This window comes from Nelumbo nucifera, chromosome 2 (genome assembly GCF_055504915.1).
Source record: "Nelumbo nucifera cultivar China Antique chromosome 2, China Antique-T2T, whole genome shotgun sequence".
Lineage (NCBI taxonomy): Eukaryota > Viridiplantae > Streptophyta > Magnoliopsida > Proteales > Nelumbonaceae > Nelumbo > Nelumbo nucifera.
The window spans coordinates 26,721,722-26,745,515 of NC_142650.1; the positions used below are offsets into that span (position 1 = coordinate 26,721,722).

Consider the following 23,794-nt stretch of genomic DNA (forward strand, 5'->3'; position numbering starts at 1 on the left):
AAAACATTAGTAAAATAATTCAAGTTGGAGAGAGAGAGAAAGAGAGGAATTAAGGAAGCTAACAGGCCAAGAAGAACCAATTGGATGTCCTATGAAAGACATTCAATGCAAGAACCCAAGTGGGTAGGAAGAGTTAAAAAGAAAACATGGAAAAATAATTGGAATAAGTGTGTTAGCAGTGAACATGGGGAGAGATTTGTACGACCATCTCCTCAAATTCTAAGTAGAGAAGTTAAGGCTGTTGGCAACAAATATAAAATAATCCCAAGTGGGATTTATTAAGGGATTTAATCTTCAACAGCTTCAATTGCTTCTAGTTCTCTCTTCTTTCTTCTTATCAGTATTCAGAAAGAAAATAGAGAGAGAGAGAAAAATAAAAAGGATGAAGCTTCTCTGCTTCTCTTTATTTCTGCCCACACGTCATCGTTCCTACATGTAATCCACGCGGATTCAATGCACGGCCCAATCCAATGTTCAAAAGAAAAGAATCGAAGTGAAGACCCATGAACGAACAACGTACAGGCATGGGTCCTTTGCATCTGGGTCCCTTTCACTCGTTTCTTTTTGTGGGCCCCATTCTCAGCCCAGGAGGTTGACTAGACCCTAATAACCCCGACCCCAGTACAATATTCCTTCTTACGCTTTTGTGTTTTGTCACCACGCCACAGGCCACACAGCCCAGCCCAGCTTCCTCCTCAAAACTCAAAAGCTTCGGCTATTAGATCTTTCTAACCCAACTTCTGTTGACTCTTATGCCCAATCCATTAACCTTACGTGTATGTGTCTGATTTAAAATAACGGCTGAACTGGCTGAAACTGAATTACTTATATTACTACATCCCCTACCCCTTATAAGACAAAGCAATAAATCATGCAGTTTAGTCACTTCAGCCATTGCTTAACAAAATTCATTACAATCAACTCATCATGTCAATTCCAACGGTCAAGATCTCACAAAGTGAGAGCCAAAAGAAGAGTGAACCCTACCCTTTGGTGCACATTAGAATCTGCATTCAAGGTTTGGTAAAAGTTTGACAGGGCTCCTAACCTTAAAATCTAGTCCTAACCCTAACCCTAATATCAATCCCTAACCCCAATTACTAGTTAGTCAATCCTAACATAAATTTTATAGTACATCTCAACTGTGTATTGAAAACATTTCATGTACTTGTTATTGAAAAATGCTCCCAATATACGATTGGGATGTGATGTGGAGCACTTGTGAGGCGTAGATCTGAATTCACCCTAACATCAATCCCTGATCACATTATCAGTTAACTAGCTACGTCTAGGTCACCTCCCAATATGTATGATATATTCATGATGTGAATGCAAATTTGGCCAGCTAGAAGGACATAACATAAACCTAGTTTGCTTTTGCATTCGTTCATTTACAGTGTCCTGTTTGGTTGTAATGGGTGCTAATATAGTCAACCTATTTTACATAAATCAACTTTGAGTGCATAGTTTACTTTGCTCTTTTTTAATATAAAAACAGTTGAAAAAGTAAATTTGTTTTTTTTTTTTTCAAAGTTTAATACACAAATGTATTCTTACCAAACACCTAGTATAAAGTCACTTGGGTTCTGCATTTACACTCTTACCAAAAGCAAGTAAAAGTTAAATAATTAACCCAGAAAAACAAGTTGTTTATTGTTAAGCTTGAGGAGGGTTTCCTCAAAACCCTGTACTTCATTCTAAAATCTGATGTCTGAACCAGGGGAATAAATAAAGAATGATCCACCATTGCCAAAGAACAGGGTGTAGACAGCTAGGTAAACTCATTAAACAAATCAAAATTGCTTAATTACACGTTAAGCACGACTAAGTACAGTTGATCAAGATTACAAAATGCCCCACTTGGACAACTTGATCCACTTAATCTTCAACTAATTCCACATTAAACAAAATTAAACAATAGCCCTACCCCTATCTAACATTTTTCTTTCAACAAAGCAAACCCCATTAGGCCATTACCCCAACTCAACGCCCAATGAAGGAAAGGAGTAAAGAAGTAAACAACCTTTTCTTTTTGTCTGATTTTTTTTGGCTGAAAAAACCAAACACAACCCCAAAAGAACAGAGGTTTCCGGTTTCCGGTTTCCGGTTTCTTGCAGTATAGTAGGTGGGGAATAACAGGGAAGAGCGGTTTTGGGGACGGATTCATTGCATTTGGGAGGTGGGGGATTGGGTGTAATGTATTTGAAGGTGACGCCTTAAAAATAAAAGAGGTGAGGGGGAGAGAAGTGGCTCAGCCATATCAAATCAGACACCGTCTCCTCCCTTCTTCGTTCTCTCTTTCTTTCTCTTCTTTTTTCCCTGGGTTTTCTGGGGTTTCTGATGAACATCGGCGTTTCACCTTTGTAATGCATTCGGTTGTTGAGGAGGGTCTATACCTGCTTCTTTGTGTGTTCTTCTTGGTGGGTACCTGTGTTTTGGCTCTCGGTAGGGGGGTTTTTGGTGGGAACCAGTGCAGATTCTTCTCCCCAGCGGATCTTCAACTATACCCATGCCGACCCTCGTCAACTACGCTGGTAAGCTTCGGATTTCTTTTGGGTTTTCGTTCGAATTTGTGGTGCTAGCTAGGTTGAAATGGAATTTATGGTTGTTGAGTTTTTGTTCTTGTGGTATGAGGTAGCTTAGGTTTGGATTGTGTTGGGTTTTAATATGTTGTGATTTTAGGATTCTTATTTGTAGTTGGGATGCTGTTAGGGCTTTGTTTGTAGATCGCGTTTGTTTTCTTGGTGATTTTATCTTCATTGTGGATTGAATTCTTTGCTGCGTTTTCTCTCGAATTTTATGATCATTTTGGTATTAGATGTGGATTTATTACAGAAACCCTTTGAAATTGTTGTTTGTAGAGCTGGGATTTAGTTATATATTGATAATAACAAGAAACCTGAGGGGGTCTTCCTACTATGGCTTTCCTGGGTCATGATATGAGCTCTGTCTTTGAGATCTGAGCATCGTTTACCCCTCTTTTCTTCCAAGAAAAGAGGTCTTAAGATTATGTTTTGATAGTTCTTTTGGTTGCATATCCTTGTAAGAAACTCATTATTTGATAGTTTCAGGTCTTCTTTCTTAAGTTTGGCTTGTGAAAAAAAAAAAAACAAAAAACAAAAAATCTTGTGGAGGCAAGTTTATCTGAGTCAAGTTTCATTTTTTTGGATTCAGGAGATGAGGATTTCTGCTCTGGGGGTTCTTTATATGCGAATCCTATGGATTCAAGTCTGCTGTTGTCTCTTGGTCCTCATGTGGACGTCTACTGCCCTCCTCGCAAGAGGTCTCGTATCAGTGCGCCCTTTGTTTTCAGATGTGATAAGTTTGAGCAGCAGAAGCAGTCCTCTATTGAAGTTCTTCCGGATGAATGCCTCTTTGAGATCTTCAGAAGGTTGCCTGGAGGGCAAGAGAGGAGTGCCTGTGCTTCTGTGTCAAAGCGCTGGCTTGTTCTTCTGAGCAGCATCCGGAGGACTGAAATCTGTACCAGTAAAACTACACAATCTGCAAAACCTGAAGCAGGGTTGGTTCCAGATATGGGAGACGAGTCTTCAAAGCTTGATAAGGAGGACTCTCTTCCTGTTTCCAATGAGAATGGTGTGGCCTCTGTCGATGTAGATTTGGAACTTGAGAGTGAGGGACACCTCACCAGGTGTTTGGAAGGGAAAAAGGCCACTGATATCAGGCTTGCTGCCATTGCTGTTGGAACTGGTAGCCGCGGTGGGCTTGGTAAGCTTTTGATCCGAGGAAGCAACAGTATTCGTGGAGTCACTGATTTTGGCCTTTCAGCCATTGCTCGTGGTTGCCCTTCACTCAAGGCTCTATCCCTGTGGAATGTCTCCTCCATTGGGGATGCAGGTCTATCTGAGATTGCTAGTGGATGCCACATGTTAGAGAAGCTCGATCTCTGTCAATTGCCCTCGATATCTGACAAGGGTTTGATGGCAATTGCCGAGAACTGCCCCAATTTGATTTCCTTAACAATAGAGTCTTGTTCAAAAGTCGGAAATGAGAGCCTCCAAGCAATTGGTCGATGCTGCCCAAATCTGCAGTCCATTTCAATCAAGGACTGCCCACTTGTGGGGGATCAAGGAGTTGCTAGCTTGTTATCTTCAGTTTCTTATGTTTTGACAAAAGTAAAGCTCCAGGGTTTGAACATCTCTGATGTCTCTCTTGCTGTTGTGGGCCACTATGGCAAGGCTGTTACTGAACTAGTCCTCACTGGCCTACAGAATGTGAGTGAGAGGGGCTTTTGGGTCATGGGTAATACTCATGGTCTGCAAAAGCTGAAGTCTATTACAATTACCTCTTGCCGGGGGGTAACAGATCTAGGTCTTGAAGCTGTTGGCAAGGGTTGCCCTAACCTGAGGCAGCTGATTCTTCAGAAGTGCTTGTTTTTATCTGACAATGGGTTGATAGCTTTTGCCAGAAATGCAGCATCTCTGGAGAGTCTGCAGCTGGAGGAGTGCAATAGGATCACCCAATCTGGAGTTCTTGGTGCCCTCTCAAACTGTGGAGCAAAGTTAAAGGCACTTAGTTTGGTAAAGTGCATGGGTATTAAGGACGTAGTCTTGGGATTGCCACAGCTCTCTCCCTGCAATTCCCTACGATCTTTTTCTGTTCGTCACTGCCCAGGATTTGGTAGTTCTAGCTTGGCTATGGTGGGGAAGTTGTGTCCACAGCTGCAGTACGTAGACCTGAGTGGACTTTGTGGGATCACAGATGCTGGAATTCTCCCACTTATTGAGAACTCTGAGCTGGGTCTAGTGAAAGTTAACCTTAGTGGTTGCATGAATTTGACAGATGTGGTTGTTACAACCATGGCTAGGCTTCATGGTGAAACACTTCAGCTGCTGAATCTTGATGGTTGCAGGAAGATCACTGATGCTAGCTTGATGGCAATTGCAAGCAACTGCTTGGTGCTTCGTGACCTTGACATTTCTAAATGTGCAATCACTGACTTTGGCATTGTTGCTCTGTCTTCTACAAAGCAGCTCGACTTGCAAATACTTTCTCTGTCAGGTTGCTTACATGTATCTGACAAGAGCATGCCATTTCTTAAAAACATGGGCCAGAATCTGGTGGGCTTGAATCTCCAGCGATGCAATTCAATCAGCAGCAGCACCATCGAAATACTTGTGGAACATCTATGGAGATGCGACATCCTTTTCTAGGTATGAAGGAAGTAGAACACCCCATCGCAGAGTTAAAAACACAGTTGTGGAGGATGGGGTCAATTGCATCTTGATGTTCCAGATTTCCAGCACCACTTGCAGATAGTAGCAGCAGCCATACATTCAGCTTTTCCACGTAGTTTTTGGGCCGTAAGCAGCAGGCCTTCTGGTATAGTGGGGACTCGGTTGTTTCCCAGGGACAATGGCCAATCACCCTCTCCCCTGTTTTTTGCAGTTTTCCTGTTCATAGGAAATCTGTTCCAACACTTAATCCCTGGTCATGAATCCCTGACAATAACAGTTACCGGGTCCTCTGGTTAGGATTTCTGATTTCACTTTAGTAGTTGGTTTCTTTGGTTTGAGTCATGGTTTTGTGTTGCTGGGTGATGTCACCTGGTGTTTTAGCGTTAGCCGGCGTTCTTGGTCATGCTGGTGTGCGTGGGCTAAGCTTTCTCTGTTCAGGTCTTTCCAAGTCTGTTTTCGAGTCTGTCCACGTTGGTTTTACCGAGTCTGCCATGTGTTTGAACCAAGTGTTCTACGTGATGGTTGGGTCTCTGTTTTCCTTTAGGATGGGTCGGTCATGTTCTTGTGGTTGTAGTTGCTTTTGGCAGTTCTGGGTTTAGCGCCTGAGATTCGTGGGCTTTGGCCTTGGCAGCAGCTTCTTTCGGTCTGCTATGATAACCCTTCAGTGGGTTGTTTTTTTTCCCCAAGCCCTAGTTTTGCAGGCCCCCCTTGTTGTGGACTTGTACTATGCAACTTCATTATGTAAAATGGAATGAATATTTGCTCTTCTTGTGTTGTATATTTTTGCTTGCCTGAATGGTATGTGTGCTCTGCAACTCCAAAATTTTATGATTACACCTCATCTCCAATATGACATGACATGGACAGATAACTGAAGATCAAATAACAAGGTTAAATTGAATGAACTTCTCTAAAGACTACTTGATTCTTCTATTCTGTCAAGCAATTGATGATCTGGGAATGGAAGTGTATATATAGACTCTAGAGTTGGGTTAAGCCATTCAATCTGTTTGAGACGAAGGGTCTTCCAAGGTTGCATCTGGGGTTCATCTGCACTGCATTTGCAAAATTGGCCATTACAAATATTATTCCTATTTCTTACCCAGTAGGAGTGCGCATTGTCTTCTGAATTTGGGATTGGAGGCTGTCTTCGACTTCACTTCCTGTGCCGATGTGGGAAAACAGATGATGAGATGAAAGCCCGTAATCTCTTCCGTGAAGCAATTGGTGTTTCATTTGGCTTTGAAGCTACAGCTTGATAGGACGTTCATGTCTTTAGAGGAGCCAGGTGTCAAGCACAAACTAACTGCTTTAAAGGCAATAGCAGGTTAAGTAGAGCTCCATTTCTCAAACTCCACATGGCCAGCCAAAGAAATTCTGCTCTCTTCCAATGAATGAAGAGCCCATCTTGGCCTTTCAGAGCCTTTCAGAGAAGGAAAGAACAATGGCTCCTTTGTGGTCCCTTGCTAGAAAAAAAAAAAAAAAAGATAAAAGAAAGAAAAGAAAAGAAAACTCATCTTCATATCATCCATATTCCACAGAAGACAAAAACCCTCTAGAACCCAGAATCATAACCCTGTATACAGAAATGGTTGTCCAGCGTTCAGTGAATAAGTGGTGGTGGGGCTGGTTTTCCTCTCTAAAATATACTCCAACGTTTCCATGGAGGAAAGGTAATCGCCCATTATCCGGAAAAAAGAGGCCCAAATCCGGACTCTGGAACAAACCAACCCTCTTTTTACCATAAAATAAACATAAATTCCAATCAATGGATATGAAGTGCTGTGGACGGTGTTGACCAGAACAGAGATCCGATTGGGTTGTGAATGGTGGTGGTATTTCACTATTTCTTTCCTAATGCAATCTCTAAAGATCCATTAAAGATACACAGTATCTATAAAAGAAATACATGAAACATAGTCCAAAGATGTCATCTTCAAACTCTCCATTTCTCCCCAATCCTGAAGTCATCTTCAATTATAGAGTCCCCGGAGCTGTAATCACTTCTCACCTCAATGGCTGGTGGTGGGGGAGGTCGAGCACCCCACCTTGTCATTTGGTGCAGACTGCTGGTTCGGTACAGTCCAAATAGCAGGCCTATTTAGGTCGACCCGGATCCGGACTCATAGCATTGGTTCACCTAGGCTGGTATTGAGTGTTGAGGCCTCTGATTTGGGAGAACCCAGTTCAACCGGATGGTCTAGCCAGTTCCCAAAACATTGCTTACCCCCACTGACCCATGAAAATTCCTGTCAACGCAGGTCATGTCATCATCATCTACCAATCCTTGTCCCAACTAGATGGGGTTTGGCTACATGAATCCTGTTTCAGTGCTATATCCGTTGTAAAATCATGGACGTTTAAAATTCATATCTCATTATTTCAATCCAAGTCCTTTTCGGTCTGCTCCAAGCTCTTTCGGCCACTAACTTGTAATAGATCACTTTTTCTAATAGGCGCCAAGGCTGACCATGTATCGGTATGAGTACCCTTCCTATGGTTTAACCACATGTCAATCTCTTATCCACATCATTCCATACAATGCAATTGAAATATGTTGAGGGTTAACGGGCTGCGTCAAACAGAGCCTCTACCACAGAATGACAGAATTGTCTCTGTTTTCAAAGCTATAAGCCGCTTCTTTTGACAACAGGGCTTTGTGTCCAACCAGGCTCATAAAATAGGAACCTGAATCACCTCTTACCATGGAACAGCAAATCCCAAAACCCTGTTTTCTCCAACTAAGATTGCAGAATCACCCTTGACAGCGATGTTAAGGTAAAAGTAAAATATCAGATGACAGTTTTGTAGTTATATGAATTCTAGGACGGTATCTTAGTGAAACAAGAATGTGATCCTCTAACCTGATTGGAGGCTTTAACATACATTTTCCCCGTTATCTAAACTCTAAAGAGTTCAAATCAGCCCCCCACAATGTTCCACAGCACATCTCCACCGTGTATTGAGAGCATGGTTTGGCTGGCCAGAGAAAGGCCCACAATTTGCTAGACTTGATGCGGGCCAAGACTTATAGCCCAGGCACAGGACTGGAAATTTCTAGAATACGTTTTTATGTTCAGTTGGACTTGAACTTAATACCATTAAGTTCACTTACTGAAGTCATTCAGTTAAGGCATTTAGACAAAGCCCCTGATCTAAGGCAAATGTCGTTGATTACCCATCAATGCATCTAGTTTCTCCACGTGCTTCTCTACTCAAAAACAAAAGTTTGACTTCAAAATATTGCCCTGATGCAGGCCCAATTAGTTCTTTTAAGATTCCGACCTTTTTCTTTTGGGGCCAATTCCCTCACTAAGGTCAGGACCTCTTAGCTTGGCACATATTTGGACAAATCATTGGAATTAAAGTAGGAGTTGAAGAGAACATCCTAGGAATGTATTTTAAAATTATTTTATTATTATAAGTATGGTTAGGGTTTCCTTTCTCTTTATTAATTAATGAATTACATTATCGTTTTGATTCATGTTAGTAGATAATGATATTTTGAATGGAGTTTAGTCACTCCATCTCTCTCTCTCTCTCTCTGAAGTCTGAACCATATCCATGATAGACCAGAACAATTTGACCCTATTATGCAAGGTCTGGGCCAGGCCCATGTTGCAATGGGTTGGCTTTGGGTCTAGTTTTGGTCTCAAAGGACCAGATAATAGTTAGATAGTGACCATGCCCACTCTGTAGTCTGTTCCTAACTGGTAAGGAGCTGATCAGATTGCAAATGGGCAATGGGTTATGGGCTCCTTATCCAACGACTGAACAAAAGTCAAAAGGCCATGGATGGCACACCCACAAGAGAACCCAGCACCACTCTTGAAGACTCTCAGCCCATCACATACATCTGTAAACAAAGTGGGGCCCAACTCATGATCCAATTGTTCTAATGGGTCCCACTTACCTTCCTGATCATCATCTAAATCTTCTTCTATAGATAAAAAAGCAGCAGGGGGCATGACAGAGTCACAGAGAGGCAGGTGAAGAAGAAGTAATAAGGGTCAAATCAAAGTTACGGCCTACGGTGATGCCCATGCGCAAGTCTACTGCTTATCATCGCCTGCCAAGCAGCGTCTCTGATTGTCTAAATTTAGACAATTAGAGTACGTACGCTTAAAAGAAAAGACTACGTGATTAGACTTCTCTCCTCTTCCTTTTTCATGCATCAATCTTTGGGTTATGGGTCCCATGCAAAGGCAATGCACTAGATCGACGGTGTAGAGAGCATTCGGGGTTCTGTACGGAGTTGACCAAGCCGTACGTTTGGCATTACTCTGCTCTTTTAATTGTTGTTATCCCACTGTTATTACGTTCACGTTGGGGTTGGGTAATGAATGGGTTAGCTGCTTACTTACAACTACAACCTCCTCCTCTGCCGGTCTGCCCTCAGACCACCAGTTGGTCTTTTATAGAAAGAATCACTAACTTGACTGGCTGACTGGGACTGATGTCTCCACGTTCACGTTCACAGTTCTAACTATAGATTCCAGTAATACTCAACCACTCTTTGAGTCTTGGCTTATTAGAATCCTTCTATCCTCGAGATCCAAAACCCTACTTTTCCTCAGACTTCAGTACCATGTTTCGGCCCACAAACCCAAAAGCATTGGATTCCAATCCAAAACTTCACATTCAAATCTTGGCCCTGGCCCCCTGGGCCCATCTCCCACAGGGTTACCTAATTTACATTTTTCACATTCAAATCCCTATATTATTTTTATTATTTTTTTCATTTTTAATTCGAGTAATGAAAGATTTATTGTGTTTTTTAGGGGTAACTAAGCAGGACTATTTAAACAGGTTTCTGCCAATTTTGTTATCTAATTAAGCTCAACTTCCAGGTATTCAAGGTTCTTGTGTCAACTTTGGAGTAAATTGATATATATATATATATATATGGAAAAGAGTAGCTAATCTGTTTTAGATTTATGTTTGTCAAACAGATGCATGGATCAGGCTGGCATCTTTTGGCACAACCCAGTCAGTAGTGTTTGTACAAGTCACTTTAGTCCTTAGTACTGGCATTTCTTTTTTGGTACAAAGAAAAGAAAACGGGGTTTGATGGTAGCTTAGCTTCCTTCAACCCTTGATTCCTCGAGTCCCACCCACAGAGAGAGAGTCCTCTAATTCTACGTTTCTTCACTGCACCAAACCCATCTCTTTTGATCTCCAGATTTCATTCAAAACCCTCTTGAACTGATTAACTTTTTTTCTCTCCTTTCTATAAGAAAAATAGTTGTTGATCTGCTGAGTACTTATTTATTGTATTCCATCTCTACATCTACATCTTTTAAGGAAAACGCAAGCAAAGTGTAAGAAATGACAATTGATTAATCCCTTTTTGTTAAGAGATATTACCATCCATAATTCCGTATTGCATCCAACCATTCATTACCCATTCAAGGATGCATCGTTTGCAGCATATTTTGACCATCCATGACCCATCAAGACTGAAGAGAGTTTGGTAGATAGTTCATCACCTGCCCTCAAAGATCATACAGGTCTCAGATTAGAAAAGAAGAAACCAAAGAAGCCTCTACCCAGAATCCTGTTGATCACAGACACAGTTGATGTAGATACTCATTCCACCCATTTCAGCTGGATGCTTCCCTACTCAGTACCCACTGTGTACACCACGTCCCTTCTGTTTTGAGCGTACAAGGAGACATCTTTCACCATTTGATTAACCATCGCTAGGCTCTTGTGTTGGAAGCATGAGAGGAGCAAATAGGGAGGGATGGAATTGCTGTTTTTTGAAATCAGGAATATATGGTACGAAACCCAAAAAAGAGAACTAACGAAACAGTACTTTTCCTGTTCAAAAAACTGGACTATTAACTGATTCTAAACCTTCCCCACGTACTTACTACTGTTCCTGAGGAACCCTTTTATGGTGCGTACACGTTGCCCTCTCTGAACACCTGAGAACTGAGACTGAGAGCAGAGAGACTTGATTGCAAACACCTTCTCCATTCTAGATGCCAAAGCTATCCCTATACATTCTCTAGCTTAAATTTCTGAAACATATATTTACATGTTCATGTCAAGCAAGCACGTCAAGATCTGCTAGAAAGACTGACCCATCCCTCTTGTCCCCTCAGACCCAAGCTTTCGCTAGGCCTAGGGTAATGGGTAATACAGGCCAATTGCCTGTTAGGCATTCCCCTTAGGAGGGATGAATGCTTCAGTCTCTGTAGTGGTGCTTTTCTCTGTTACACGGATGATGCACCGTCTTCCCTCCACCTATTTATTTCACCATGTGCTCCTCCTTCTGTGAAGTAAACCAAGAAAAACAGGCAATATAAGAATTAACCCCAGATAGACAGATAGATATTTCTTCTTAAACAGACTGTTCATTGATTGAGGAACTAAATGATCAGTTGTAGTTCCGATTATTGTGGCTTTTTCCAGATTAGTCTAACACAAGGTTTCAGATGGGTGGCTAGCTCTACTTATTGGGTTTCTTGTTTCTTGTCATATATGGGTGTCGTTTGCCTTGAAGTCCATTTCCACTTAATAGAAAAATGTTCTATATATATATATATATATATATATATATATATAGGCCGATTAATGTCAGTTTGGTCATTACACAACTGAGGCCACTGGGTGGTCAAGTCAGTTGGAAAAAAGGATCAAGACTCTCTCAGTCACTCCTCATGTCCTCACTAAAAACCGAATTTCAGGTCAGGAGCTACACTTTCCCAAAAAGATATATACATAGATTGAAAGATATTTCCCTTGGGGGCCCCCTAAACTGAGATGCATTTAATTGGTGAACGAGAAATATTATCAGAGAAATGTCTCTTTTACAGGCAACAACCCTCACCCATGTCTCAACAATCTCAGTATCTTTCATCAAATTGCTCGCTTCTCAAGTACCCAATCCTTTTTAAAGTTTTGATGAGCCTCTTTCACCTCACTCCTTCCTATCCTATATCTGTTCTTCTGAAATAAAGCATCAAAGACTGATGGCTTCATCGAGAAACAATGCAAATGGGCTTAGTACTGCTTTGCTAATTCTCATCCTATTTGCCACTTTTCTATCCTCCGAACCAGGTAACAATTAAACTCAGAACAGTTCAGACTTTGTAGGTCTCCTATTTCTCATTTTAAATGAAACTGCAAACTGGGTTCTTTTTTTTTTTAGAGATTTGATAAGACATAGAAAGAGAGGATTTGGATTTCTTCCACACAAGTGTTGCTTCAGTTTCGTTGTCCTTGCTTTATAATCTCATTCTTTTCTTTTGCTTCTCTTTCTGTATTTGGCTTACGGATAGCTGAGTTAGAGTTCTCAAGCTATGATGAGAGCTTGAAGCAAAGAAAACTGGTGTTGGGTTCAAGACCTCCACGCTGTGTTAACAAATGCCTGAGCTGTAGGCCTTGCATGGCTACTCTGGTTATCCCTCCTCACCAAAGAAGGGATTTCAGGACATCATCTCAAGAAGAAAATGGCAGCTATTATCTGCTCTCATGGAAATGCAGATGTGGAAATAAGCTCTTTAAGCCCTGATATCTATGCAGTCGTTATGTGATGTCTATATTGCTAATTAGTATAGATACTGGAAAAATTTTTCCATTTTTAGGACTCTCTCTCTCTTTCTTCTTCTTCTTCTTCTTCTTCTTCTTCTCTGGTACGTGTATGAAACAAGGTACATTTTGTTTTGAATGGTTCCAATCCATTGGATGGGGAGATCTTGGTTCATATCTATTGTTTTCTTCTATTTGAAGACATTGAACTGAAATTTTCTTTAATGTAATTTAAACAAATTAATTGCTTATCCAAGACATATACAACAAGTGACTTTCGAGTAGTATCAAACCTCTGAGAGCGCTGGTTGAAGTGAAATTGAATTAAACCATCATTTTAAGCCCGCTTTCTGTGTCAAAACGGAAAAGAACTAAAATGAAACTTTGTTTTTTGGGCCTAAAACTAAGAAGGAACCTTGTTAAAACACTGCATTAAGATCTCTCAAGAAGCACTCCAAAAAGGTATACTGCTTGCGCCTACTACTACTACTCTGTGTGTGTGTGAGACAGAGAGAGGGAGAGGCTTCTTTCTTTAAACTCTAAAGCTACATTATTAAGAACATCACTGCTGTGAAAGTGCTCTCTTTTGCTCTCTTTTTCTCCCTCATTATTTTAATTTTAATTCTTTAGCATTTGATTTCATATGAATCATGGGATTTATAAGCTTTGGTTTAATGGTGTTGATTCCTAAGGAGAGTTGTCGAGCAGTTTTACATTAGTTGCCTTTGAACACCAGCACCATCTTCATTTGGTTGATCAAGCTCTTTTCCGGTGGAATAATTAAAAACTCATTTTGTGTGGCCAATTCAGAATCCACGAGTGAACATATAAATCAAACATCTAAAGCCTGTTCTATTCATTGTATTCCCATGCAAGGTTCAAAGTATCAATACGTATCGTATCGGGAGCTTCTCGATACGTCCCTACAGAGGGTGTATTAGAGTTTTGACCGGTTCAGGGGGTGGATGGACCTTAAACCAGCCCCTCTAAACCGAATTTGAAAAAAAAAAAAAACTAAAAAAACTAAAGAATACCCTTATATTTCCATATGTTGATTATGACATTTTTTCCATCAAAATTACTAAAGAACGTGATTTTAAAGTATATATACCTCGTTTAGGCCCTATATTTAATATTATTGATGTACATTTATGATTTATTGGAGTATTTATATTGTTTTCATATGTTTCCATGCGTATCTTAATTTTTCGTCTATATCCATGCATATCTAAGTATATCCCAATACGTCTCTTAAATTTAACTTTCTAACACACTTAGCATTTTTGATACTTTAAACCTTGGTTGGGATAATGAATGGATAAAGAACGATTCACCTTGATCTCATTGTCCACTTTATCAAAAGTGCACAAAAGTCAAGTTGGGATTGAACTCAAACCTCCCCTATTAACAGAAATACCACACATAGGCAATGTTAAAAATGAAAAACAGTGTTCAGTGTACATTTGCAACAAAGGCATAGTCATATTTTCTGAAGGCAATGGCTAATTTCATTAAGAATGCTTAGAATCTCAAATACAATCCATGAGAGTGGCTAATTTCATTAAGAATGCTTAGAATCTCAAATACAATCCATGAGAGTACAATCAGCAATAGTAGACAAAAAAAAAAAAAAGAAAAGAAAAGATAAACCCAAACCAAATTGCTGACAAAGAAACAAATCCTGAGCATGGGAGAAAATCTCGTAAGAACTCTGCAAACGGCGCAAAAAGATGGAAACGCCAATAAATGAGGACCGACCTCCAACATAGTCAAAACTCAGCAAGGAACTCCTGAAAACGGGGATACACAGAAAAAATATTGCCAAAGTCACCCCCTTCCATGGCAATCACAACTAAAACTTCAGACTTGATAGGTGAAAAGGAGAATGCCAATCATTGTCTCACCCAGGCTTGGACGTGACAGACATCTTGCAAATGTAAACTCCATCCCAAAGGAAAATTTAATTAAAATAGTTGGCAAACTGTCCCTAGGCATGAGGCAAGAAAAAGGCCACCTCCCCACTAAGTGATGGTGGTCCGAAAAAAGTGCGAGAAAGGGCTCCTCTGATAATTGAAAGGATGGATAATGTCAGAGACTGAACGGAAAAGATTAGGATGCGTCAAAAAAATTTATGCCAGAACAAAGATATTCCTTCTCACGGAAGAACAACTCACTAGAATACACCACACCAGAATGCATCCCATGGAAGAAGATACTCCCAAATATAAAAGCATCCACATATATCTCCCTAGAACAGACGTCACCATACAGATCGATGTTAGTAACGACAACATCTTCAACCGTTTTGAAATCAAAGCCATTTAAGAATAAGTCGTAGAGGAAGAACCACTTCTTAGAACAAAGATGGAGTCATCGTATCCAATCCATGCATGGAGAAACCAATGGAAAAAGACAACAATCAACTAACAAAAGAAACACAAAAAAAAAATCTCCACCATGTCCAACAAAAACCTGTTATAACAGAGGAAAAACTCTCGCATTTGCGAGAGGAAGACTAGCATCAAGCGATGCAAGAGGGATACTGGCATCAGGCGATGCGAGAGGGAGACCCCTCCTACACAGGGAGGGGTTTTGAATCGACTTGATTACTCTCTCTCTCTCTCTCTCTCTCTCTCACACACACACACAGAAGTTCACTTTCGCTCTCCTATGACTTACAGTTTAGAAGACGTCATAATTTCAATGTCTATGCTAAGTATAGTTAACATAACGGGTATGTTTGCATATTCATTTAAAACGTGAAGGGAAGTTTTTTGCGGAGGTAGAAGTACATGGGGGAGGATTTTAAGTAAAAGGCAAGAATTATAACCGATCACTTTGTAACTACTCAGTTATTAAGCCTCAATACTAAATCAAATGACTGTGGTCATCAGGTCAAGATGAATTTATTGTCACTAAACTAAATGGACTTAGCACAAAGTGGAGATGGTATCAAATGAACCACCAGCAAAACGTTTTAAGATTATAAAATATGAACTGCCATTACCCAGTTATCCCTATCCTCTCAACCATGTGTTTCTGTATGATGAATTGTCACGTAAAGATGCATCATGGGCCTTGTATTCCATTACATAGCTATGGGGAAGCTTTAACTGTCTTTTGATTGCATCCCTTAAAGCCATCACAGCCTGAAAAGACAAGGAAAGACAAGATTTTACATTTTAAAACCAAACTTCAATGCTTGTCATATACCAGCCCAGAGCCAGCAATAGCACTTTTGTATTACTCACCTGGTGATCAGATGCATTCCGATTCCAGACACTCAAAATGTCCTCATTGAAGCGAACACTTAACACTGCACCACATATGTTGTCCCCATAATCAAGTTGATCTCCGACCAATGCTAGAACCTAAGCAGACATCCCAAAAGAATGTTGTCAGCACCAATTTCATAACTACATGAAAAAGAAAACAGATATCAATAACAAAAAGGTCAAATTTTCAGGTGCTGGAGTTTGTGAAACTACTACTGTTCAAACAGCAATTCTATTGGCACACAATAGTGGGAAGTACCGCCATCAAAGAAAAAACAATACAGACATTATTACTTCAAATTATCATCAGATGCTGAGCAATAAGGACAAAAATCTAGTATGGTATTTCTACATTATGCAATTGAGGAAAATAACCAAAGAGAGCATAATTACAAATTTACAACCATAAAATCTATAATAAGCCCCAATTTACTTCCATTAAATTTTCAATTTATTGTTAGAACATATGCATAACATGATTTTGACTGTACCTATATCCCATCTTAAAGGGGATATTGAGTTCTCACAGAATCTTGAAGATTACCTTCTTGCTACCAGCCTAAATTTGCAGGTAGTTACAAGTAAAACACTAATAAGGTTAAACCTATAAACCTATCAGATTCTCAAGGAACACACTAAGTTGCTGATGATGAAATTAATTGTTTAAAACCAACTTGCCTTCTTTTTTCTACTCTTTTCCACCTATGAGAGGAAATGACAAGGGCAACCTTCACGCTAATTAAAGTGCTAGATCACATGGTTATATTTGCTAAATGAGCAGTTGTTTTTCTTGGACAAGGATCCTATTGCTTGGCACCAAACCACAGTTTTCAGGAAGAATACATTCTTCTAACATGATAAAATTAATTTCCTGACTACTGCATGGGAACAAGTTCATCTCCCTGTAATTTTTACTCTTGAAATTTTAAATCATTATCATACTTGGATTGCTAGGATAGTTGGACATCAATAACAGTCAAGGTGCTGCCTAAACTAGCTTTAGGTACTTCACCACAAACAGCCTTTGAAATAAACAACACATCAGAATTTCATCTTACCAGATCTTCCCAGAAGCGACCAGACGCTGCCTTTTTGAATCGTATTATCCACTTTCCACCATTGCAGTTAGCAGCATCCTAACCACAGAGTAATTTTCAAGTTGTTCAATATTGAAAAGAGTATAATTCAAATAATCTCAACAACAATTGATGCAGCATCTTTTAAGGAGGGAAACAAATAATATTGATGAAGCATCATTTGTGAGATCTTCAAGTTGAACAATTCAAGAATAACAACAAACGTTATGATTGGAGAGAAAAATAAAATGGCATGGCCGGGTTTTAAATTCTTACCTCCCACAGAGGGCGGATACCTTCCTTGAATAGATGCAAGTCAGTTGGACTTGGCAAAGAAGAAGGATGAGCCAGATGACAGTAACAAACCCAAAAACCTTCAACCTAGAAATAGTATATCCGTTTGTCAGCAGGAATATGTGTTAAAAGCTTATATTTTCAATTAGTGGTAGCTAGATCCACACGGTGAACCAAGAGGAAAAATCACTTGCATTAAGGGTAGATAGTGACCACATCATACCCCCATTGATGCTTCAACAAGGAACTTACCGTACTGAACTCCACAATTTTCTTTATGTTGTCCTCATATGATGTTTGGGACCGAACTCCAGGTGTCCGACGGGTGTACCAAAATACAAACTTATGCTGAAATTTTACACAATTAGAATAGAATAGTGAGATCAGTTAAAAAAAAAGAATTATACACAATAAAGAAAAATATAGAAGTAATCCAAAATATAAACAATGAAGGGCACAACACAAGCCCATCAGTACTTAGTTGTTGATCTCCACCACCCTTGAGTTGGATTAAACTTAATTTCAATGGTTGTAGTTTGGGTAATCCAGGAGCATCAGGTGTGGGGGGGACTGGGAAGTTCTTAGAAACCAGGAGGGTGCGATTATGACCATCTACTCAAGGCCTATGAGTCAAGGAAATTCAGTGAAAGCATAATTAAGGGCTCTGTTACATGGACTAAGATTAGGGTGATTTTTCAACATTACAATTCTGAACTGTCATCAGATGGTTAAGGCAAACAAGGTTCAAAATTTTGACACAATACACCCTGTATCAGAAGTATCGTATCGTATCGGTGGGTGTCCAATACTCAAAATACAAGGGCTTTGGCCTTTTGATCCATTTCAGGATCATGGTGCTACAGACACAACATAAGAGAGATTAGAACTCTGGCAAGGAAGATGAATGCAAGATTCACATGGATTCATGGATCAGCCAATGGAGCTGCTGATTCTCTTGCAAGACAAGGGATGAACAGATATCAAATGTTATGGGGACCATCCAAGGGACATACTAGTAATAGGGGGCAACAATGTAAGGACTATTAGTAATCTGGGATACATATTCTCAACAAATTGTACATAAGTTCTTTTTTTTAACAAAGTAATAAATCAATTTCTATGTTATCCATCAAAAAAAGGGCACACCACATCTTCAGCACAATTTTCTAGTGAAAATTATCACCAGTACAAAAAGGTACACATTAGTAAATACATAAAGGGATGTGAAAACTGAGGTTCATCAAGAAAAAGGAGAATAAGAAAAACCCTCAACCGAGGTCACTAAAGGCTAATAGAGCATGAGAATTCCCAGTATTGCCCACAAAAACATGCCTACCTTCTACATGCAGAAAGGGATGTGAAAACTGTAGCTATGGAAGAATAAAGTAAATAGGGAGAAAGACAACAGACATAATGTATGACCTTAACAAATTACTCTTCCATCCAACTTAAAAAAAAAAACTCTTCCATCCCTCTTACCTCATGTCTGTTGAATATCCAGAGTTCCAGACTTCTTAATGTGTCACAGAATTGGTATTTGTGTTCTAAACCATTTAAAAGAACATTGGCAGCACAGAACTATAGAGGAGAACCCAAAAACAAAGCTTCCAAAAGATGCTACTAGCTTAATAGCATATCCTTGTGAAAGTACACCATAAAGCATGAAATGAGATAAGAAAACCAAGAAGTCTTTGAGAGGTGCAATAAAGCCTCAAAATCTAACAAGTCTTGCACTGGTTGAGATACAAGTGTTATATTTGATTTTGACAAGGGTTCACACCTGCTAATAAACCAAAAGTTTATAAAATTCATTAGAAGTTTATTATTTCTGAATTTTCTCCTATAATAGTACTTCTCTTTCTATCCATCCTTTACACTGTTTTGCCAGGTTATAATAACTCAGATACCATACAGCCTTGCCATATGTATTGGACACTTCAATTTTTAGTCTAAATTGCATGTCTGACACCTTGTTTAGCAGTGCCCTTGCAGTATCTGGGTATTGTAATTGCTAGGCAACTCAAAAAAGAGAGTCTAGGCATATTGAAACTTGGTTACCAGCTGACACTTAGCATGACACTTTTAGTAGCATCTCAATGACTCTGCATGCTGAAGTAAGCAAGAACCTTGATGCTTAGCACATGCAAACAATATATCATTAGATAAGTCATGTCCAATAATTACTCAACTAAACCTTGGCCCAACCATGTTTTTTTGATCAATTTTAAAATTTTTGAGATTACCAATATATATATATATATATATATATATATATATACCTTGGCCCAACCATATGGGATCAGCTACATGATTCCTCTTGCACCATTCCATTCCATCTTGTTAAACGCCAAATCTGTTGGTAAGTTATGGGCGATTGGGCTCTCAAATCATTTCTCACTACTTCAACCCATCCTTTTTGGCCTTCCCCTAGCTCTTCTAGACACTTCAACTTGTAACAGATCATTTCTTCTCACTAGTGCTGTCGATAAACTTCCCTACCATGACAAATCCTATCTTAATCAACTTTCAATCAATTTATCACCTAGGCTCCTAGAAATATGTTCATTTCCAATCCTATCTTCTCTAGTTTTCCCACTCATCCTGTCATCCATCTCAATACTCACATTTCTGCTACACTCATTTTTTGGACATGTTATTTCTTGACTAACCAACAAACTAATTCATACAACATTGCTGGCCTCATGACCACTATGTGGTATTCTCTTGTCACATAGGATTCCAAATGCACCCCTCCATTTTTCCATCCAGCTCTAACTCTATGGGAGACTTCCTCCTTAGTAAAAATAAAATAATCATTGGGCATTACTAAATATTTGTGACATGTCCTCGTACCATGGTTTTGGAGGTTTCATGCAGACAACCATGTACATCCAAATATTGGGTACTCATAGCATGTATCAAGTAATATTACCTTTATCTATCTTATTTCTTCTCAAGAAGTGTTACAGTGAGGGTGCCTTTCTATAAGAGATACGAAATGCCCTCTCAACTGTAATTTATTGTACATACGGTGGTTCAGGACAACTCTGCCAGTGTGAGCTTGTCTTACACCACCAGTCCCAAGCCCAGATAAAGGAGGAAGGTTGTGTTAGGTTGGTAGTCAGCATATAACTTTTTGCCAAACTCTTGTGGTCATGGATCCTAAATTGTCTTTTCATGCTCATGAATAAGAACAGAATAGTTAAGCAGAATTCATGTAGTCATCCCATATAGTTGAGATAAGGTTTAGATGATATGATGACGATGTGGTGATTTGGGACCCAGAACCTAATTAGTCTTGCTTCAGAAATTAACAAAATGATTAGTAAAATCAGATAGCATAAGCTATAAATTAATTTTTGGAACTCTGATAGTATCTTTACACACAAATACACAGTTATAGAGTTGGGGCCATCTAATCAATCTATTACTGATCTTTCTTATGTATTACTTATTAATCACTCCCATCATGCACAGACGGATTTGTTCCAATAACCCTCAAAACCAGAAAAGAAATTCGAAAGTTTCAATTTATGACACTGAATACAGGATTCCAACTTCACAGAAAATTGTCTCTTTGTTTATGTTCTTTTTTCATCTCATTTTTGTAATTGTTTTGTTGAAACACACTCTTATTCTAAATGCTGCAAACCACCTCAACCTAATAAACTCTTAAACATAAGTAGAAAAGACCAAAAGACCATTATTATGTATTATACTCAAAAGTCCTAAATCCTGATGAATATAAATTTGCCTTCCCAGACTGCCAATCTGCACTGATTGTGGAAACTTCTTTAGCCAATGTCTTCCAGTCTTCTTCAACAAAAAAGTGAAAATGCCTTGAGCGGATAGTACTTATAAACAGTGTGCTTAAAGTTCCTTAAAAAACATTATTCGTCTACATCTGCAGGCGCTTCTCTGATTCACCTAATAGCATATTTTTTTTCCCAAAAAATCTACGTAGAAAAACTAGTCTACTAACCTCCAGGAGAAAGTGCACACGAAGACTATCAGAGAGAGAGAACACAATGAATGTTCTGAAAAATGTAAAGGTACAAGAAGTCAGAATATTAAACTAGGAATCAGAAACTAGCTTACTCAGGGGTAGAACAGGTCAAATCTGGAGGCCTATCCATATGATGATGTTCATGGAAGTTTTATAAACGTTTTCAGAAATTTCAAAAAACCATGTCAAAATGTACATAAGGAAATTCATTCCAAACCAAAAACAATTAAATAAATAAATAATAACAGAAACAACTCCTGGAGCCCTAGATTCGTTGTCCCGAAGAGAAATGGCATAAATTTGAACGAAAGCAATTGTGTGGAGATAGAAAAAGACCTTTAAAGGATGAAAACCGGCTTTGAGTTCGCGTGCTTGCCTTTCTCGCTCTTCTGCTTCTTTTTCAGAAGCGGCCAATGCATCCACAAGTGTCTGACTCTGAGGATTCGAACCCTTTATCTCCGCTTCCTTCTTCTCTGAAATCTCCATTGGCCTCTTCACCGGATCTTTATCCCAACAACCCTAAAAACCTAGCCTCTTCTTTTCCCCGCCGATGAAGAAGAAAAAGAAGAAGAAGAAGAAGAGAAGAAAGAAAAGGAGCTTCCGTTCCGAGCTTAAAGAAGAACGAGTCGAACTCGGCGTCAGTAGCGAGTTTTTTCGGGTGAGATAGTGTCAGACTGTCGATGCAGCGCGTATTGCTTTTTGTCTTTCCTGAATCCTGACCAATGTTCCCATGCCACATGTCCAATCCATCGGCGCTACATCATACCGTTTGTTGTACATTGACCTTCAACAATTGAACAGATGGGGTTATCCCATTCAATCGGCAGTACATCTGCTCCTCACACTTGACGCCTCACAGGCGCCTCACACTCACATCCTATCATGCAATGGAAACATCTCCAATACTTACTAGTTATTATTCAAGGGAGATGTTCCCAATGCACGGTGGATGTGCCTGTGAGGCGAGCAGATCCCATCACTTTAACAGCCAGCCAAAAGGTTATTAAATCACCCAAAAACATGGTTCAAAGTATGATAGAGGTGGAGGTGGATTAGGGTAAATCACATCTTCACCCTACAAAGATCCACTCCATAACGCCCCACAGCACATTCCCGCTGTGTATTGAGAATATCTCCCAATGTTGACATCATCAGGGCTGGTACTATCATCAGAAGATGTTCTCAATACATAGCGGAGATGTGTTGTGGGGCGGAGATATGAACTCGGATTAGGGTTTCAAAAAGTATGACAAAGGTGTATCGGTTCGATACTATACTCTCTTTTAATACAAATAAAAAGGAGTTTCTATAAGGGAAAATTCCTGATGAGTACCCCCTATTTTGGCTCGAGTGATAATTTGGTCTTCTAACTTTAAAATGGGACAATCCAATATTCGAATTTTCAAAATGTGACAATCCAATACCTCGAACTTTTAAAATGTGACAATTCAGTACCTGCCATTAATCAACCGTTAAGTGACACTTGAAAAGTTAAAAATGCCATCTAATTCTCTTTATCAACCATCCAAACATTGACAATAAAATGAACAGTCACAAATTTTAAATTCTTCTAAACAATCACCAACCTTTTTGAATAGAAGAGACTAGAATTTGGGACTGTTCAGTTTTTTGTCAACATTTGGATGGTTTATAAAGAGAATTAGATGGCATTCGAAGGGCATTTTTTGACTTTTCAAATGACACTTAACGGCAGATTAACAAACTAGTTAATGACAGGTACTGGATTGTCACATTTTGAAAGTTCGGGTATTGGATTGTCACATTTTTAAAGTTCGGGTACTGGACTGTCGCATTTTAAAGTTTGATGACCAAATTGTCACTCGAGCCAAAGTGCAGGGTACTGATTGGGAATTTTCCCTTTGTAAAAATACATGTAAAGGCCAAAATCAAATGTATCGTATTGATATTTTGAACCTTGCCAAACATCTATGCCTTTGCATTTTTCTGTTTTTTTTTACATTAAGACTACAGGGAAATTATAACAAGCAATACAAAGAAAATGAATTGAGATGCCAATGACCAAGGCCATTGATGCCATTTTTTGAGAAAATTGTGTTGCATTGGAATGTTATTTTCTTAAAGAACAACAAAAAAGATGTTTTCTCATACCACACGCTTTTTGATTTTCAAGGTGTGGTCTGAGAAAATGTTTTTTAGAAAAAAACATATAACTAAATAGTAAGAAGCATGGTCCAAAAATCAAAGGATTTCAAATGCCACATTGATGTGGCGTCATTTTAATTTTCAAGAAAATGGCTTGCAAATGGCATTGGTTCCAAACATAGGCATTTTTTAATGCCACATTAACATATTGTTGCTATGTTGTTAGCAATAGTGAAAAAAAAGAGAAAAGAACAAAAAGGATGTTTTTAAGACCACACCTTTCCC

The 23,794-nt window shown here is 39.2% G+C and overlaps 3 protein-coding genes across 8 annotated transcripts; 2 read left to right on the forward strand and 1 right to left on the reverse strand.

Annotated features, from left to right (window-relative positions):
• The first annotated feature begins 2,393 nt into the window (after nucleotides 1-2,393).
• LOC104595393 (EPIDERMAL PATTERNING FACTOR-like protein 8) lies at nucleotides 2,394-12,873 on the forward strand. 2 transcript variants are annotated; one of them, XM_088899150.1, is made up of 2 exons: nucleotides 2,394-2,534; nucleotides 12,485-12,873. In XM_088899150.1, exons 1-2 carry the CDS (start codon nucleotides 2,510-2,512, stop codon nucleotides 12,715-12,717), a joined length of 258 nt encoding a protein of 85 aa, XP_088755276.1. In that variant the 5' UTR covers nucleotides 2,394-2,509; the 3' UTR covers nucleotides 12,718-12,873. The 2 variants fall into 2 exon arrangements, with proteins under 2 accessions (XP_088755276.1, XP_010254419.1); XM_010256117.3 differs by lacking the exon at nucleotides 2,394-2,534 and adding an exon at nucleotides 11,486-12,263.
• LOC104595392 (EIN3-binding F-box protein 1-like) lies at nucleotides 2,396-5,973 on the forward strand. The gene is made up of 2 exons (XM_010256116.3): nucleotides 2,396-2,534; nucleotides 3,175-5,973. The coding sequence occupies exons 1-2, from the start codon at nucleotides 2,510-2,512 to the stop codon at nucleotides 5,169-5,171; spliced, it is 2,022 nt and encodes a 673-aa protein (XP_010254418.1). The 5' UTR covers nucleotides 2,396-2,509; the 3' UTR covers nucleotides 5,172-5,973.
• Nucleotides 11,155-22,052, reverse strand: LOC104595394 (eukaryotic translation initiation factor NCBP-like). 5 transcript variants are annotated; one of them, XR_016082993.1, is made up of 8 exons: nucleotides 21,722-22,048; nucleotides 17,632-17,727; nucleotides 17,362-17,466; nucleotides 17,068-17,145; nucleotides 15,986-16,105; nucleotides 15,742-15,883; nucleotides 14,909-14,982; nucleotides 14,218-14,797 (listed from the first exon to the last, which is right to left on the reverse strand). XR_016082993.1 is itself a non-coding variant. In XM_088899149.1 (7 exons), the coding sequence occupies exons 1-6, from the start codon at nucleotides 21,869-21,871 to the stop codon at nucleotides 15,752-15,754; spliced, it is 681 nt and encodes a 226-aa protein (XP_088755275.1). In that variant the 5' UTR covers nucleotides 21,872-22,048; the 3' UTR covers nucleotides 11,155-11,475; nucleotides 15,742-15,751. The 5 variants fall into 5 exon arrangements, 4 of the variants coding, with proteins under 4 accessions (XP_088755275.1, XP_088755273.1, XP_088755274.1 ...); XM_088899149.1 differs by lacking the exons at nucleotides 14,218-14,797; nucleotides 14,909-14,982 and adding an exon at nucleotides 11,155-11,475; XM_088899147.1 differs by having other exon boundaries at nucleotides 14,218-14,982.
• Nucleotides 22,053-23,794: the final 1,742 nt, after the last annotated feature.